The sequence below is a fragment of the Helobdella robusta genome (genome assembly GCF_000326865.2).
Source record: "Helobdella robusta unplaced genomic scaffold HELROscaffold_10, whole genome shotgun sequence".
In the NCBI taxonomy this organism is placed as follows: domain Eukaryota; kingdom Metazoa; phylum Annelida; class Clitellata; order Rhynchobdellida; family Glossiphoniidae; genus Helobdella; species Helobdella robusta.
The window spans coordinates 3,909,936-3,924,904 of record NW_008703571.1 but is presented as its reverse complement, the minus strand read 5'-3'; the positions used below and the strand labels follow the sequence as shown (position 1 = coordinate 3,924,904).

At 31.3% G+C, this 14,969-nt stretch overlaps 2 protein-coding genes across 2 annotated transcripts; both read left to right on the top strand.

Annotated features, from left to right (window-relative positions):
• Positions 1-495: 495 nt before the first annotated feature.
• Positions 496-3,796, top strand: HELRODRAFT_166883 (hypothetical protein; the record flags this gene model as incomplete). Its single annotated transcript, XM_009012069.1, has 2 exons — positions 496-604; positions 3,591-3,796. The coding sequence occupies 2 exons, from the start codon at positions 496-498 to the stop codon at positions 3,794-3,796; spliced, it is 315 nt and encodes a 104-aa protein (XP_009010317.1).
• A 2,708-nt stretch (positions 3,797-6,504) lies between these two features.
• On the top strand, positions 6,505-7,820 carry HELRODRAFT_166882 (hypothetical protein; the record flags this gene model as incomplete). Its single annotated transcript, XM_009012068.1, has 3 exons — positions 6,505-6,922; positions 7,125-7,393; positions 7,761-7,820. The coding sequence occupies 3 exons, from the start codon at positions 6,505-6,507 to the stop codon at positions 7,818-7,820; spliced, it is 747 nt and encodes a 248-aa protein (XP_009010316.1).
• Between the last annotated feature and the right edge of the window lie 7,149 nt (positions 7,821-14,969).

Genomic DNA, 14,969 nt, shown 5'->3' with positions numbered 1-14,969 from the left:
TATATATATATATATATATATATATATATATATATATATATATATATATATATATATATATATATATATATATATATATATATATATATATATATATATATATATATATATATATATATATATATATATATATATATATATATATATATATATATATATATATATATATATATATACATATATATATATATATATATATATATATATATATATATATATATATATATATATGTATATATATATATATATACATATATATATATATATATATATATGTATATTTATAGCAGAGCTATATTTAACGCTTTGCCTTATAATTATTTTTTATTTCACGTTTTATCTTTTGTTTCCACATATATCTTGATTCAGTTACAAACAATAACTTACACACAGACAGGCGAATCAGAAGAGAAGAAAATGACTTATGGGCTGCGTTCTCTGACACCATCCCAACAATACCAAAATCTGAAACAATCCTGATTGGAGGCGATCATAATGGCCACGTTGGAGAGAAAACAGATGGCTTCGACAACGTACATACATAGCGGTTTTGGTTATGGAGAACGGTATGAAGATGGCAACCGCATCCTTGAGTTTGCTGAAAGTCAAGGGTTTTGTTTACTGAACACATATTTTAGAAAGAGGCTGGAACATCTCATAACACACTAAAGTGAACCATCAGCCACGCAAATTGATTTCTTCTCTTCAAGCAACAACACCGAAGACAATTCAAAAATGTCAAAGTTATACATGTGTCGCCCAACATAGACTCCTTGTGGCAGACCTGGTTGTCGAACTTTCAAAACATAAGTCTAAGCAAATGCCTCGGAAAATCAAAACGTGGAAGCTGAAAAGCAATATTCATCGAGAAAAATTTCAACAGATTGTCGCTACACAGTTAGACCACCAATCGCAATCCAGTACAGATTGGAGTACATACAAAACCGTTTTGATAAACGCTGCACTACAATTTGTGGGGAAAACTGGTACAAAATGTCAGCATGAACGGGACACTTGGTGGTGGAAGTTGCATACAAGCAATGACAAAAATCAAAGTTTGTTGATGATCATAAAACTTTCCGTGAGAAGAACAACTATGCAAGACGTCAATTCGCACTGGGGAAAATACTTCAACCGTCTTTTATGTGAAACAAATCCCATCAATGTCAACTTAGACGTTTCACCCATCGAAGGTCCGATTCCAGACATCAATGTAGAAGAGCTTACAGAAGCTCTGAAAGCTAAGAAGGATGGCAAGGCAACAGGGCCCTCTGAACTCATAAATGACATTAACAAAGCATCTGGTACTGCAGGTATCCAAACGTTACTACAACTTTGCCGTGAAGTGAGGAGAAATTGCTCAATGCCGACTGAATGGATCCATGGCATGACAGTTCCGCTATACAAAGGCAAAAGTGATCCATTGAACTGTTCATCATATCGGGGTATAAGTCTGTTAGAACACTTCCTGAAAATTGTCGAGAAAATCATTGAGAGAAGATTAACGTCCTGCATCACAATTGGAAATTATCAATTTGGTTTCCTAGCGGGGACATCAACAATTGATGCAATTCACATCCTTCGGCAACTGTAAGAGAAGTACCTCGCAAAGCATCAACAACTATCACACATTGATGAGGTGTGACATCCCACTACCACTACGATCAAGACTTTATAAATCTGTGATACGTCCGGTTTTGTTTTATGGTGCAGAAACATGGCCAATGACAACCAAACTGGAACAACAACTTCAACGAACCGACATGAAAATGCTCCGATGGATGCAACAAATTAGTCTGAAGGACCACATCAAATCTACCAAAATCCTGCGTCGTGCTGGTTTAGATGAAATAAAGGACGAATGCCGGCAACACCGTCTGCGTTGGTTTGGTCATGTCAAACGAAGTGAAAACAGTGCCATAACTTTTCTTGCAGATGTTGAAGTACCTGGCACACGTCCCAAAAGCCGTCCAAAGAAGTCCTGGTCGCAAACAATCGAGCAAGACATGAAAGCTCTAAATTTAAATGAAATGGATACAACTGATCGTCTAATTTGGCGCAAAAAGTTGATGGCAAAGAAAACAACGTCCTACCTCGGGAAACTGGGTCTCTGGACGCTGAACGAAGATTGATTAAACTATGTGAATTTTATTAGTTTATATTTAATTTGTTTCAATAATTTAATTTTTATTTAAATATGTTAATTTTAAATTAATAGCAATAAAATGATTTTTATAAAACATTTTGTTAATTTAATTAATAGACTAAATAATAAAATACAATTTATTATTAGAAAAATAGAGATTAAAATTATTAAATAATAATATTGCACAAAGAGATGGTTCAATTAAAAAGCACATAGAAACTCCTCATTAATTAGGAAGATTCTAGATAACAAAGCGAACATTTTATACAACAATTAACAATGCTACAACCTAAGAATCGCAGAAGCCATTTCCATCAAATCGGAAAAACTTTCCATCAACATCCAACAACAAATCACAACAATACTTCCAACCCGAAGAATTAAAAACACTAACGTGTTTTTAGCAATCTATCAATGACGATGATAATGATAATAACAACAACAACAATAACAGCAATAATAATAATGGGAACATTCTTTTATTGACCAAAAGATAAAATCCAAATGAAATCAATAAAAAATTATTAACTATATATAAGAGTGTAAATAAATAAGATGTGAATGTACGATCCTTCATGCTCTTTGATCAACAAGTGCTTAGAATAAAAATATATTTAAAATCGTTTAGGAGTGTTTCTGTCAAAATATACGCTGTATGACGTAAGTATAATTGGTATATGGGGTTTTGGTTTACTCGACATCGTTATGTGGATTTTCAATCACTAAATTTTCCGTTATAAACTAATGTTTTTACTCATTTTCCTTCAATAAAACAATAATTAACTTCTTCTGACAACGTTTTTAAAATTTGCGAAAGATTTCGTTGCTCTATTACAGTTCGTTCTACAATTTTTTATGAATTCAATAAATGTTCATCATCGTCGTCATAGTTACCGATTTTAATTTCAAATTTCAACGGTTTTTTATTCTAATTTAATTTATATTCTAATTTATTCTAATTTAACTTAATTCAAATAAAAATTATTTATTATTTAACAATTTTTTTAGCTAATTTCATTTTTTTCAACTAAGTTTCTAGATTTTTGCTTTATTAATTTTTTTTCATCCGTTTTTACTTTTATCCACTCATTACTAATTATTGCTCACATACTCAATCGAATGATCCAATACACACGCCAACAGCTGCTTGATTTTCTACCCGACAAATTCGCCATCAAAAGACGGCTAAGAAAAAGTCTTTTCCTCAACAAAGTTTGGAACCAAGATCATCACCAACATCAACACCTCTCCTCTTTTCAATCGCTTCAAAACTCTACAACTTAAACATCAACACTCTCGGCCCATCTACCTGGAACTAATTCATCTTCAGCAATACCAGTAGTAGTTTTATCAACCCGTAAAAGAAGCAACCACCCCAGTCGACGCTCATCGTCTAATCATCCCAATCTCATCAACATCAAACTCACCCCGACTTACAACCCAGCCAAAATCACCCCATGTCATCATCCACCTACTATCTACATTTTGAATGTCACTTGCATTGTCAAGCCACATGCTATTGAGCATCTCCACCCTGACATCATCATCATCATCACCGAGTCATGGCTTAGGCCAGATCACCCTGATGGTTTGATCGCAATAGATGGCTACACACCTTTTAGAAAAGACCGCCCTGGCAGTCGGCGTTGAGGAGGCGCCATTATGCTCGTAATTTTCACCATCATTACAAACCAAAATAAAAATATAATAAAACTTTTAAAATCGAATCATTGCAATAAAACAGTAAGCTACGTAAAAACGACTCTCGTGTTTCAATACCAACGCAATAATAATTCTACTAATAATAAAAACAATAACATTAATAATAATAATAACTATATTATTAAAAATTACAATAATAATAACGAAAATAATAATTTTTAATAGTGTATAAACTATAATGATTCTTAATCAATAAATAATTCATTGACGATGACGGTTTTACGTCGAAATAGATCTATCTGCAATAATTTTAATGAAATGTTATTAATAGAAATAAAGTTTCAATTTTGAACAGACTTGATTTTGTTGATAAAAATTATAAAGCTGATAATTTGTAAAACGGCCAAATTAATGAAAATAAATAAAGTTGAAACCAAACAGCCTCGCGTTGTTGAAATTTTGTTCAGGAAAAAATATACAAAGATGCTAAATGGGGTACTATCTTTAGCCAAACATGTTTATCTAAAATCTCCAAATTACAAATGCATGTATATATATATATACATATATATATATATGTATATTATATATATATATATATATATATATATATGAAAATATAAAATAAATAGAAGTAATGTGTAAAACCTTAATAATTTTTTATGTATCGATTTGTGTTTTGCGACTTAGCACGTGCTAGTTGTTGAATTTTGGTTTTCTTATTGACTTTATTGCCTTCAGGTAACTATAAAATAGGCTTTCCACGTCGCACAGGTTTAGCCTTTGCTAGCAAAGTTTCAAGTAAATCTAAATGAATAAACCGTAACCCTCAATATGATAGGGCTTGGCTGTCAGGAAAAAATCTTGACCTAAAATTATTACGTTTTTAAATCCTAATATAAGTGGAAATAACGAAACGACGTATTCACCGTTCACCTCAATTATCATTATTTATGATGATAATCTGCTCCGCACATGTTTCAAATTAATTCCGGAACAAATTAAATATAAATATGTACTTAAACCAATTATTTCTAAATTATATAAATGAATTATTTTATGACAACGTTCATTAAAGCAAAAAAATATTATTCACCTGCGAAATAAAATTGTTCTTAGATGCACCAATTGAAAAAATTATCCAGCACGCCAACAACAAATGCCATGAGCGTTGAAAGGAATAAAAAACTTGCAGTACTTTTATATAAACAAAGACTAAAGTTGCAGCAAGAAAGCATGTTTTTGTTGTGCAAATGAATCACCGAATAATGAATGTGAATCTATTTTAATGTATATTCAGTTCAAGCAACCTACGATTTACGTAATAGTTTATTTACTCTTATGATGAAGGTTCATTAATGTACTAAATCAAAATTTGGCGTTTTCATCGAGATCAAAAATGTTTTTTCAATAAAACAGCTGTTGAAGCATATTGGTACATTGTGACTAAGTGGTTAAATTTTTCTTGCGGATTTAATTTAAAGACGTTATAACAAAAATAAAATAAAAATTCATATATTTTCATAATTTTTTTTATTATTTTCCGAACTCAGCTTTTTTTCAAAAATATGCGTCAATGTGAACATAAACAAATCTGAAGAGTTTATTATCACTAATCGAAAAAAAATTTCAAATATCACGAAAGCTAAAAACATGGCTTAACAACGTTTTTTCATTCCCTTTAATCATTCGCATATTACGAATATTTCTAAGCAATGAACTTATTCATTGTACCATTTATTAAATTATTTCAAAATATGTAAAATATAAACTAGCCTAAAAGATGAATTCAAAATACAAATGCATAACGTAATAATTCGTTTATAGATGTTACACAATTATCTGAAAAATTAATCATCTATGTAGACCAGAATTATGTATTGAAACCGGAATTAACTTAAATTTTTTTAATTGGCTAACCTATATATATATAAAGTAATATAAAAGATGGGTCTACTTATTAATAACACAATAAGCCAATGAAAGAATGGCAATCCCGGCAGTTCAAAAACGATCCGGATTGCATCGATAAAGCTGATAATTTTTAAATTTTAAATTTTTAAACACCTAATTTCCATCTAAGTTCATTTTGACAAAGTCAATATTTCCCTATATAAACAGCAGAAAGCACTGATGATGATTCATTCGGAATCGAAATATGGCCTAATTGGCAGCATGAATTTGGAAAATAAGTTTATTTTGAATTTTAATAAACTAAACGTTCACCAAAAAATTTAGTGAGAAAAATTTAAAAAACGAACTACAAACAAATTAACGCCAAACATTCGGTAGAATTTATAGAATATTGTAAAAATTATGGTCTATTACCAATACAAACACACACACACACATACATACATACATATATATATATATATATATATATATATATATATATATATATATATATATATATATATATATATATATATATATACACATTTTTAACATCCGGTCTAGCACGTGGCATCGATAGCACGTTTCTTCACTTATGCTTATTATTTTGATTTTAATCGATTTTGAAGGATTTTCTGTCAATCAAAGCTAATCGTTTCTGTTGAATTAATCATAGTAATTAATTTCAAAGTTATCTAGTTTTACATAGTTCGGTTTTTCGTTATTTAGTTAATCGTAATAAGTTGAATTTCGCTTGAGGCACGTGTTTGTGCTATCAGGTTATAAAGCCTTCTACAACTATGTCTCTTCGTAAATGTGTTAAATGTACGCAAGTTGTTCCTGCTAAAGAGGCTATACATTGCAGTCGTTGTGAATGTATCACACATGTCAAATGCATCAATGACAGCACAAAGTTTTCTGAAAATATTAAAGATTTTTTAAAGATTTGTAGTGGCCTGAAATGGTTTTGTGAAAGTTGTTTAGATCAGCTATNTGATATGAATTCGTTGTTAAAATCAATTAATATCAGTAGATATGAAATGTTAGCAAAATTGGATGTAAATAAAGACGAAATCTTGTCGAAAATAGATAAACTGGACGAAATGAACATGATGGTTAAATCAGAAATTGAAAACATAAAATCAATAATAAACTCGAATGAAAACAAGTATAGTCAGGTTAACCGCTCTGACGACGGTCTTCGCAGTGAAATCGATAGTATGAAGAAAGAAATGAATTACATTTGCAAGCATTGTAAAGAGAAATGTAGACAGCATCAACAATGAGGTCAAGTTAGTACAGAAAACTCTTGCTGAAGTGAATGAAACAAAGGAAAAAGAAACAAACTTGATTATATTTCGCTTAAAAGAGAGCGAAAACGATCGTGCTAATGTTGAGACAATATTTAAACACTTAACAGATGATGTAACTGAAAAAAATATTCTTAAGATAACACGACTTGGTAAGAAGGATGAAAATAAAATCAGACCTTTGTTGGTAAAACTTGAAAATATTGGGATCAAAAATTTAATAATGAAAAACGTGTATAAAATAAAATCACTGGCTGAAGAATATGCAGGCATTGGACTAAGCGATGACTTAACAAAAGAACAAAGACAGGAATACAAGATGCTGGTTGAAAAAGCTAAGAAATTGGAATCTGATGATAAACGAGGTTTTTTATTCCGGGTCAGAGGACCGGTTGGAAGATGGAAAATAGTGTCGTTTCCAATGAAAACAAAAGAAAACACACCAGTAGCATAGGCACGGAAGAGGTGATGTCTAGAAATGATGTGATGAGTGATTGTAATGTATTGCTAGGAATGTTAAACATTAGATCAATTAATTCAAACTCGGATAAAGTTTACGAAATGATTCAAGACGGCTTAGACATTCTTGTCTTGTTTTGGTAGAAACGTGGCATGGTTCCACAGAAAATGTATCAGTAAAGTCATCGATGCCACCTGGGTTTAGATATGTTGATTTCTTGAAGTTGAATGATCCGCATCATGGGGGAATAATAGTATTCTTTAAATCAAACTTCAAATATAAAAAGATTGATCTGCCTACTTTTGACACGTTCGAAGTTGTCGCTCTCAAATTTGTTATAATATAAACAGTAAAGATTTTGTTTTGTTATCTCTATTCAGACCTGGTTCAGTTCAAATGAATGCATTATTTTTCGAAGAATTGTCAAAAGTTTTAGATAACATAACAGTCCTAAGTTCGAGCATATTGTTGGTTGGTGATTTTAACGTTCACATTGAAAGATGCAATGATTGTCACGCAAACAGACTACTTGATCTATTTGAAACGTTTAATTTAATCAACTTGATCAGTGAGCAAACTCACGAACGAGGTGGAACACTCGACCTGGTTGTTTGTTCTGAAAATTTTCATGTTTCAATTAGTAATATATTTCCTAGTGGTGTGTACTTCGACCACAGTTTGATACATGTTAGCATACCAATTAAACGAATATGTCTTAAAAAAGTTCGCAGATTAGCTAGATCGTGGAGAAAACTTGATGAAAATCTGTTTTTTTCGTATGTTGCAAATTCTCCATTAACAAAGCCATGTCAGAGTCACGACGTAAATTTTGAATTTGAACTTTTTAATGATGAGATGAAGAAAATTGTTGATAAAGTTGCGCCTCTTCACTTTATAGAACACAGTGCGATTTGATAACTCCTTGGTTTGATGATGAATGCAGAGCAGTTAAAAAACTTTGTCGACAGAAAGAAAGGAAATATAGAAAATATTTATCATCTGCCTGTCGGAATGAATGGATTGCTGCTTTGCGAAATAAAACTAAATGTTTCTCTAAAAAAAGAAATTGTTATTGGAAAACACTGGTAAAGGAAAACGACGGAAACCCTAAAAATTTGTGGAAAGTAATTAATAAAATCATTTGCAAAAATTATGATAATGAATCGTCTCAGAAACATGTAGACATCACTTGTTCTCAATTTATTGATCATTTTGAAGAAAAAATCAACAAAATAAAACGAGACACCAAAGTAGTTGACAAACCAGTTTTTGATGGATGTAAATTAAACAGTGGCTCTTTGTTTTCAAATTTTGCAGTGGTTTCAGAAGAAGATGTAAAAAAAATTGTTCTTAATCTGCCATCTAAATCTTGCATGTTAGACGTCCTTCCTACTCACATTTTGAAAAAACATATAGACCTCTTCATCTCGTTTCTCACAAGTTTAGTTAATTTATGTTTGTGTGCTGGAGCACTTCCTGTTTCTTGCAAGCATGCGGTTGTGATACCCATCTTGAAAAAAACAAACGCAGATTTTAATGAGCTCGGAAACTACAGACCAATATGTAACATTTGTTTCATCTCCAAAATCATAGAACGTGTCGTAGTAGGTGAACTTGTAAATCATTTAAATAAACATAATTTGTTCCCGATTCATCAATCTGGATATAAACGTTACCATTCAACAGAGACGGCATTGTTATATGTCTTGTCCGAATTATTTTCCTCCATCGACAAACAGAATATTGCTCTACTCGCATTTTTGGACATGAGTGCAGCGTTTGACTGTGTTGATCATCAAATTCTATTGAACAGATTAATTCACGACTTAGGCATTGCTGGAACTGTTATCAAGTGGTTCGACTCCTATTTGACTGGAAGGACTCAACAGGTATTTTTCAAAGGGCATCTGTCTAGTGTAAAAACAAAGTCATCCGGAGTGCCACAAGGTTCAATACTTGGACCTATTTTGTTCATACTGTATACAGCTGATGTATTTAATGTAATTGATACTTTTGGTTTTTCTTATCATGCATATGCCGACGACATTCAAATAATAGTCAGCAGTGAACCAGATTAGTTCGAAAGTGCAGTTGAAAGACTAATAAAATGTTTGGCTAAAGTTGACACATGGATGTCAAAAAATTGTCTAAAACTTAATCAAAATAAATCACAGTTTTTACCAGTGGGCACCTGGCAGCAGCTATCAAAAGTAAAAATTGATTCAATAATGATTGAAGATAATGAGATAAAATTTTGCAAGAAGGCTACCAATTTGGGATGTATTTTTGACACTAAATTAATACTTTGTGACCACATAAAATCGCAATCTAAATCATGTTCAGCACAACTTCAACAAATATACCGAATAAGAAAATATCTGGATCAAACTGTAACACAATCATTGGTTCATGCGTTTGTCCACTCGAGATTGAATTATTGCAACAGTCTGTTTTACGGGTTGCCAGAAAGGTCTATCGCTGACCTCCAGTCTATTCAGAACAGAGCTGCAAAGGTGATTGTTAGAAGCAGAAAATAAGATCATGTGACGCCAATTCTGAATAGGCTCCATTGGCTAACAGTAAAGAAACGAATTTTTTACAAAATATGCGTCATTATGTACAAGGCCATAAACGGACAACTCCCAGAATACCTGGCTGATAGATTCATAAAGAAGCCGCTGTCTTCGACTGGCAGACGCATGCGATCAGATGACGTCAATTTGTTGATTGTACCAACTACGCAGCTGCAGACATCGTCAAGAGACATTGCAGTGTCGGGACCAATCGTCTGGAATAGTCTGCCAATGTCGAGGAGAATGTCAAAGATGAACATTGTTGATTTCAAAAAGAATTTGAAAACTTATCTATTTGCGATGAACGATTGTAATTGATTGTATCATATCGTCTATTGATAGGATGTACATTATTTCACTGTTCGTTTATTATTTTTCTTTTTTCGATAGCGCTTGTGAGAGATATTTATTTTAATAGGCGCTTTATAAGTGTTTGATAATAATAATAATAATAATAATAATAATAATAATAATAATAATAATAATACAATATTCTATAAATTCTACCGAATGTTTGGCGTTAGCGAATGTTTGGCGTTAATATGTTTGTTTCGATTTTTCTCACTAAAGTTTTTTGGAGAACGTTTTGTTTCATAAAATTCAAAATTACCTTATCTTCCAAATTCATGTTGAAAATAAGGCCATATTTCGATTCCGAATAAATCATCATCAGTGCAATTTAATTTATATAGGGAAATATTCACTTTGTGAAAGTGAACTTAGATGTAAATTAGGTGTCATCTTCGTTGGTTTCCTTTTCTTCATAGATAGCATCATATTCTTCTTGATACTAGCCCTAATATATATTATTATTATTATTATTAAATTATTATTATTATTATTATTAAATGCATTTGTATAGCGCCTATTAAATGAAATCTCACAGGCACTCTCAAAATCCAGTAACAATAAATTAAAGAAATGATGAGAAGTCAAAAGTCAGCAGTTTATCCACAATGTACATTAAACGAATATACAATGTATACTTGTATCATATAAAAATAGCGGGTAAATAAAAAAAAATTAAGTCAAATTAACAAATCATAAATTTAAAGTTTCAAATAAAACATGACACTAGTTCCATATCATCGTTTCACATCAGAACATGTCCTGACATTGACATCGGCATTTCTGGTGCTGCCACTTTTGCTGTTGTTATTGAAAACCCAATTCCTAACCTGAACATAATCAGGCCAAGAACTTGATCTTCCAACTATTTCCGCATACTTCTCATCTACACACAACCGGAATGAAGTAGAAGGGTGGGTTTCATCAAGTTTTATTTTGTCATCTCTCCTCTTGTATACAGGGTAGCATGACAAAACTTTAACATCAATTGACTTAAGGTGGTCAACAACATTGGATGCACAAGTCTTTGAAACATTACCAATGTGATAAAATTTGTTCCGATATACAACATTACTAGCTGATATTTTATATTGCGTAGGTCTGTGAGGTTCAACAGTGGTCTTTGATATTGCATGACAACATGGGCTTGACAGTTGATAGTTATAGAATAGAATAGTTGATAGAATATTACTATATACATTATTATATATATATATAGGGGAAATTATATATATATATATATAGGAAAATTTATATATATATATATATATGTGTGTGTGTGTGTGTTTGTGTGTGTGTATGCGTGCGTGCGTGTGTGTGTGTAATTAGCCTTACAGAAAAGTCAGATTTTTTTATTGGCTTTTCCATCTTCGTTGGTTTCCTTTTCTTCATCGATAGCATCATATTCTACTTGCTACCAGCCATAATATATATATAATATACTAGCCATATAAATATATATAAATATTACATATTATATATATATATATATATATTATACATTATTATATATATATGTGAGTGTGTGTGTGTGTGTGTGTGCGTGCGCGTGTGTCTGTAATTAGACGCTATCTTACAGAAGAGTCAGCAAAATCTCTGGTGTGCAGTCTTGTCTGTACGAGAATCGACTACTGTAATTCTGTTTTGAATGGTGTCAACAAATATCAATTGGCATCCCTGCAATCGATTCTGAGGTCTGCGGTTAGGGTGAATGCTCGAGTTTCTAAATTTGACAACATTTACGATTACATGAAAAATAAACTTCATTGGCTGTCGGTCAAGGACAAAATTCGATTTCAATTAGCTCTTATGGTAAGAAACTGTTTGGATGAAAAAGCAACGGCCAGAGATGGACAAATTACACACTATATTGTAATTTCGATACAAATTACAAAATACTCTAAATATTTTAATTTCGATACCAGTTACAAATTATATTTAATAAAAGGGCCAAATTACTAATTACAAACTACTTGATTCAAATTACATAAAATTAAATTACATCAAACCAGTTTTGAATAAATGAAGAAAAAAAATTTCTTTGAAGTTATTTAGACATTGATTTTTCTTTGCGCTGATATTCTTTTATGTCATTTTTATATTCATTTATTAAGTTAATTTTTTTTCTATCAACAACTCGTTCAATCATTTAACGAATGACTGAAGAAAAAAAGACACTATTCACCACTACTTTTGATTTTGCATATTCATTGATGTCATTTTCATATTCTTTTATTAAATTACATTCTTTCGATCAACAATTTGTTCAATCTTTTAATGAACGACTGAAGAAAGAAGAAAAGAAAGGAAGAAGGAAAAAGGGAAGAAAAAAAGAAAGAAAGAAAGAAAAAAAAAGAAGCGTCAAACATCAAAGAAGTAAACTTCTTTGAGGTAGCTATATGACCATAAAACTTCAAAGTAGCAAATGAAATTTTTAATCAATTAAATTTTTAGAATTTCAAGAATTTCATTTTGTTTCTAATACTTTAAATTACTGCCGTGATGATGAAGATGACGATGAAGGTATTGGGAATAGTCTAGAAGTTGACAGTGACAATAACATTGAATTATTTGATATGCAGTGGGACTGAAAAACAATTGTAGTCCTAGAGATAACTCTGTGTTAAAGCGTACTTCACATTACAATTGTTTTTCAGTATTAGGTGAGACGTCTTTTTATTGTTGTAATAAATTCGAAGTTTAACTTTACTATTTGGGTTGGTTGGTGTGACATTTTATTGATGATATGTTTAAGAATAGCTTCATCTAACTTATTATGTTTACGTTTAGCGTGATGGCGGCACGTTTTTTCGGTGGTTTTGTAATTTGGGTGGATTCTTGTTTTTTGCTTTTGGACAAGTGAGTTTTTTGCTTCTGAACAAGTGAGTTCTCTTCTTTTTTACTATGACTATTTTTTTCTATATTTTTTTCTATAACTTGTAAATGTTATTATGTCTTATTCTAGAGACTTTCTCTTAAGCCTCTCTAACACTCCTTTGTCTCCGACGAGAGTAGTTCGGCGGCGAATTTTTTACTTTAATCTTAGGTTTAATAATAACAATAAAAACAATAAATCTAACTCTAACAAAAAAATAAATATAGTTAGTAACAATAATTATATTAATAATAATAATACTAATAGCAAGTATAATAAGAATAACTTTATGAAATCCCACTTTAATGTAATTAATACTAACGATAAGAATAATAATTCTAATTCTATTAGTTTAAATAATATAACTAGATTTAAAAGTACCAATATCCAACCTACCTCTACATTTTCACTATTTAATATTAACATAAGATCAATTAATAAAAAATCGCTCTATATCCATCAAATAATCTCTTCCTCCTTACCTGATTTTTTTACTCTTACTGAAACTTGGCACGAGGACTCTAACTCTCCCTCTCTTATTCTTGTTACTCCTGATGGTTACAGCTTTCTTGAACTCTCTAGACCTCCAAAAAATCTTCTATCATCTTCTCATTCTTCTTGGGGGGTATCTGTCTATTTTATAAATCTCTATATACTGCTTCCATTAATACTTCCTTTAATTTTTCTTCTTTTGAATGTCTTGTTGTATCTCTTAAGTCTTCTTCTCTATCTTTTTATATTGCTGTAATCTATCGCCCTCCTTCTTTTTCTCTCACTTTATTTTTAGATGAATTCTATTCACTCGCTGAATCTCTCTACTCTACTCCTTTCTACATCTCTGGTGATTTCAACTTGCACTTCAATAATTTATCATGTTCTTACACTCGTAGATTTAAGGATATTTTGTCTCTTTTTAACTTAACTCAATATTGTTCTTTTCCTACCCATACTTCTGGTACACTATTGATTTTATTATAGCTTCATCTTTTTCTAAGCCTATTAATATCTCTGCTAACCCTGTTTCTTATTCTGATCACCTTCTTATTGAATCTGTTTTTTCATTAGATTTTCTTCCTTCAAATTCATCTATGTTTATTTCTAAAAGATGCTGGTCTTCTCTTAATAAAGATATTTTTCTTCAATCTCTCACTGAAACTATTTTTGATACTACCTTATTTTCTGATGTTGATGATTTTGTCTATGCTTTTAATATCTACATTACTTCTATTCTTGATAAGCTTATTCCTCCTAAATCTTTTACTTATAGGCTCTATTCTCGTAAGGCTCCTTAGTTTGATTATGCTTGTGTAGTGGCCAAAAAAAGTGTTAGACGACTGGAGAAAGTCTATAGGTTAAATCCATCTAACTCTCTTTATTCAATCTATGAATCTGAATTGATTAATTATAAATATCTACTATTCTACTATCGTCTTGGGCATGACATAAAACTGCATCCACACTGCCTTGCGTGCTTTTGAGCAAAAGGCTAGACCCACCGCTTATAACTGGTGGTTGTTGTCAGGATGGGTGTCCGGATGTAAAAACTTTTCCCCAAATTACTCTTATGCCATCACAAAAAAAAACAACGGCCCCTAGTCCCCAGCAGGCCTTAAGTGGTCAAGGGATGCCAAGAATCCCTGTGAAGTATGCAATAGCAAAGGGATGTTGCAGAAAAATTCAGAATGGCCCCTTTATGGTA